This window comes from Oncorhynchus mykiss, unplaced genomic scaffold, assembly GCF_013265735.2.
Source record: "Oncorhynchus mykiss isolate Arlee unplaced genomic scaffold, USDA_OmykA_1.1 un_scaffold_251, whole genome shotgun sequence".
Lineage (NCBI taxonomy): Eukaryota > Metazoa > Chordata > Actinopteri > Salmoniformes > Salmonidae > Oncorhynchus > Oncorhynchus mykiss.
Genome location: NW_023493710.1, coordinates 117,501 through 122,155, shown reverse-complemented (window position 1 = coordinate 122,155; position 4,655 = coordinate 117,501). Strand labels below are relative to the sequence as shown.

Sequence of the window (4,655 nt, the reverse complement as noted above, 5' to 3'; positions counted from 1 at the left end):
AGTAGAGACTGGTATAATCAGTAGAGACTGGTATAATCAGTAGAGACTGGTAGAATCATTAGAGACTGGTAGAATCATTAGAGACTGGTAGAATCATGAGAGACTGGTAGAATCAGTAGAGACTGGTAGAATCACACTGTAGTAGAGACTGGTAGAATCAGTAGAGACTGGTAGAATCATTAGACCCAGTCCTAGTGTTACTGACAACAGACCCAGTCCTAGTGTTACTGACAACAGACCCAGTCCTAGTGTTAATGACAACAGACCCAGTCCTAGTGTTACTGACAACAGACCCAGTCCTAGTGTTACTGACAACAGACCCTATTGTTATTGACAACAGACCCAGTCCTAGTGTTACTGACAACAGACCCAGTCCTAGTGTTACTGACAACAGACCCAGTCCTAGTGTTAATGACAACAGACCCAGTCCTAGTGTTACTGACAACAGACCCAGTCCTAGTGTTACTGACAACAGACCCTAGTGTTATTGACAACAGACCCAGTCCTAGTGTTACTGACAACAGACCCTAGTGTTACTGACAACAGACCCAGTCCTAGTGTTACTGACAACAGACCCAACCCTAGTGTTACTGACAACAGACCCTAGTGTTACTGACAACAGACGCAGTCCTAGTGTTACTGACAACAGACCCAACCCTAGTGTTACTGACAACAGACCCTAGTGTTACTGACAACAGACCCAGTCCTAGTGTTACTCACAACAGACCCTAGTGTTACTGACAACAGACCCTAGTGTTACTGACAACAGACCCAACCCTAGTGTTACTGACAACAGACCCAGTCCTAGTGTTACTGACAACAGACCCAGCCCTAGTGTTACTGACAACAGACCCTAGTGTTACTGACAACAGACTACTGTGATAAAATGATACACAGAGATGATTGACTAGAAATACTGTTTGATTTGAATGAGACAAGTTTGACGCATCAGTCTATGAGGCTCAGACCACGAGTATAGAGGGGGTGGTGTCTGGTCGGGTTCCTCTGGGGATATCTGATATGAGACACCACCAGACTCAGACCAGGAGTATAGAGGGGGTGGTGTCTGGTCGGGTTCCTCTGGGGATATCTGATATGAGACACCACCAGACTCAGACCAGGAGTATAGAGGGGGTGGTGTCTGGTCGGGTTCCTCTGGGGATATCTGATATGAGACACCACCAGACTCAGACCAGGAGTATAGAGGGGGTGGTGTCTGGTCGGGTTCCTCTGGGGATATCTGATATGAGACACCACCAGACTCAGACCAGGAGTATAGAGGGGGTGGTGTCTGGTCGGGTTCCTCTGGGGATATCTGATATGAGACACCACCAGACTCAGACCAGGAGTATAGAGGGGGTGGTGTCTGGTCGGGTTCCTCTGGGGATATCTGATATGAGACACCACCAGACTCAGACCAGGAGTATAGAGGGGGTGGTGTCTGGTCGGGTTCCTCTGGGGATATCTGATATGAGACACCACCAGACTCAGACCAGGAGTATAGAGGGGGTGGTGTCTGGTCGGGTTCCTCTGGGGATATCTGATATGAGACACCACCAGACTCAGACCACGAGTACAGAGGGGGTGGTGTCTGGTCGGGTTCCTCTGGGGATATCTGATATGAGACACCACCAGACTCAGACCAGGAGTATAGAGGGGGTGGTGTCTGGTCGGGTTCCTCTGGGGATATCTGATATGAGACACCACCAGACTTAGACCAGGAGTATAGAGAGGGTGGTGTCTGGTCGGGTTCCTCTGGGGATATCTGATATGAGACACCACCTGACTCAGACCAGGAGTATAGAGGGGGTGGTGTCTGGTCGGGTTCCTCTGGGGATATCTGATATGAGACACCACCAGACTCAGACCAGGAGTATAGAGGGGGTGATGTCTGGTCGGGTTCCTCTGGGGATATCTGATATGAGACACCACCAGACTCAGACCAGGAGTATAGAGGGGGTGGTGTCTGGTCGGGTTCCTCTGGGGATATCTGATATGAGACACCACCAGACTCAGACCACGAGTATAGAGGGGGTGGTGTCTGGTCAGGTTCCTCTGGGGATATCTGATATGAGACACCACCAGACTCAGACCAGGAGTATAGAGGGGGTGGTGTCTGGTCGGGTTCCTCTGGGGATATCTGATATGAGACACCACCAGACTCAGACCAGGAGTATAGAGGGGGTGGTGTCTGGTCGGGTTCCTCTGGGGATATCTGATATGAGACACCACCAGACTCAGACCAGGAGTATAGAGGGGGTGGTGTCTGGTCGGGTTCCTCTGGGGATATCTGATATGAGACACCACCAGACTCAGACCAGGAGTATAGAGGGGGTGGTGTCTGGTCGGGTTCCTCTGGGGATATCTGATATGAGACACCACCAGACTCAGACCAGGAGTATAGAGGGGGTGGTGTCTGGTCGGGTTCCTCTGGGGATATCTGATATGAGACACCACCAGACTCAGACCAGGAGTATAGAGGGGGTGGTGTCTGGTCGGGTTCCTCTGGGGATATCTGATATGAGACACCACCAGACTCAGACCAGGAGTATAGAGGGGGTGGTGTCTGGTCGGGTTCCTCTGGGGATATCTGATATGAGACACCACCAGACTCAGACCAGGAGTATAGAGGGGGTGGTGTCTGGTCGGGTTCCTCTGGGGATATCTGATATGAGACACCACCAGACTCAGACCAGGAGTATAGAGGGGGTGGTGTCTGGTCGGGTTCCTCTGGGGATATCTGATATGAGACACCACCAGACTCAGACCAGGAGTATAGAGGGGGTGGTGTCTGGTCGGGTTCCTCTGGGGATATCTGATATGAGACACCACCAGGCTCAGACCACGAGTATAGAGGGGGTGGTGTCTGGTCGGGTTCCTCTGGGGATATCTGATATGAGACACCATCAGACTCAGACCACGAGTATAGAGGGGGTGGTGTCTGGTCGTGGTGGTGGTGTCTGGTCGTGGTGGTGGTGTCTGGTCGTGGTGGTGGTGTCTGGTCGTGGTGGTGGTGTCTGGTGGTGGTGGTGGTGTTAGCTCCAGGGTCTGCCATGTTCCAGTTCCATTCTAGATCCACAACTACAGATCATCAGGTCTTTGGCTCCTTGGGACTGAACAATGTTGAGGTTCCACTGTGTGTCTGTGTTCAAGATGGCGTAGAGGGAGAAGGATGGAGAGAGAGAAGAAGAGAGGGAGAAGGATGGAGAGAGAGAAGAAGAGAGGGAGAAGGATGGAGAGAGGCAGAGGAGGGATGGGGAGAGAGAAGAAGAGAGGGAGAAGGATGGAGAGTAGCAGAGGAGGGATGGAGAGAGAAGAAGAGAGGGAGAAGGATGGAGAGAGGCAGAGGAGGGATGGAGAGAGAGAAGAAGAGAGGGAGGTGGATGGAGAGAGAGAGGAAGAGAGGGAGGTGGATGGAGAGTGGGCTATAGGTCTCTCTCCAGTCCATTAACTGAAACACAGTTCTGTTCCAGAGGTCAGTCATCCCTCCAATCTCTCTGAGTTCAGAGACCAAGATATCCAGTTATCCATCCAGATATCAGTGATCTAGTATCTCTTCTCCTCTGTGAAGTCAAGCCAGGACAGAGTTCATTGTTCATAGTTCATGATTTCTCTTCCATCCTCAGGTTCACCACGGGGTTGGGAGGTCACAGAAAGGTCACGCCCTCTTCCTCTTAATGGTCCCTGACCTTTAACACCTGACCTATGAACCTGGGCTGCTGGTAGGGTTAGAGGTTATCTGACCTTCTGTAGTTCCTCTCTCAGCCAGGAGGGGAGAGGCTGACCCAGCCGGTGTCCCCTGAACTCTAACCCTGTTAACTGACCTTCTGTAGTTCCTCTCTCAGCCAGGAGGGGAGAGGCTGACCCAGCCGGTGGAGCAGCTTGGACAGGTCTATGTTGTGTTCCCTATAATACCTGGACAGGTAGGACCGTGCCTAGAGAGAGAGAGAGAGAGAGAGAGAGAGAGAGAGAGACTATAATACCTGGACAGGTAGGACCGTGCCTAGAGAGAGAGAGAGAGAGAGAGAGAGAGAGACTATAATACCTGGACAGGTAGGACCGTGCCTAGAGAGCGAGAGAGAGAGAGAGTGACTATAATACCTGGACAGGTAGGACTGTGCCTAGAGAGAGAGAGAGAGAGAGAGAGAGAGACTATAATACCTGGACAGGTAGGACCGTGCCTAGAGAGAGAGAGAGACTATAATACCTGGACAGGTAGGACGTGCCTAGAGAGAGAGAGAGAGAGACGATAATACCTGGACAGGTAGGACCGTGCCTAGAGAGAGAGAGAGACTATAATACCTGGACAGGTAGGACCGTGCCTGGAGAGAGAGAGAGACTATAATACCTGGACAGGTAGGACCGTGCCTAGAGAGAGAGAGAGGAGGGAGGATGACGGGATGGTAGATAAAGGGTATCCTCAAATCTTCTTTCGATCTCTCTTTGTGTGGTGTGGTGTGTGGTGTGTGTGGTGTGTGGTATGGTGTGTGTCACAATAAGGTCATAACTTCCTGTAAGGATCTGATTGAGGTCATAACTTCCTGTAAGGATCTGATTGAGGTCATAACTTCCTGTAAGGATCTGATTGAGGTCATAACTTCCTGTAAGGATCTGATTAGGGTCATAACTTCCTGTAAGGGTCTGATTGAGGTCAT

The 4,655-nt window shown here is 51.0% G+C and overlaps 1 protein-coding gene across 1 annotated transcript in view; it reads right to left on the bottom strand.

The window, feature by feature from the left end:
- Positions 1–3,304: 3,304 nt before the first annotated feature.
- Positions 3,305–4,655, bottom strand: part of LOC110515781 (bifunctional heparan sulfate N-deacetylase/N-sulfotransferase 4-like) — a 71,961-nt gene continuing 70,610 nt past the window's right edge. Inside the window, exon 16 of the mRNA XM_036973468.1 lies at positions 3,305–3,935. Coding sequence (XP_036829363.1) covers positions 3,816–3,935 — 120 coding nt within the window. The 3' untranslated portion in view covers positions 3,305–3,815. The remainder of the gene's footprint in view (positions 3,936–4,655) is intronic.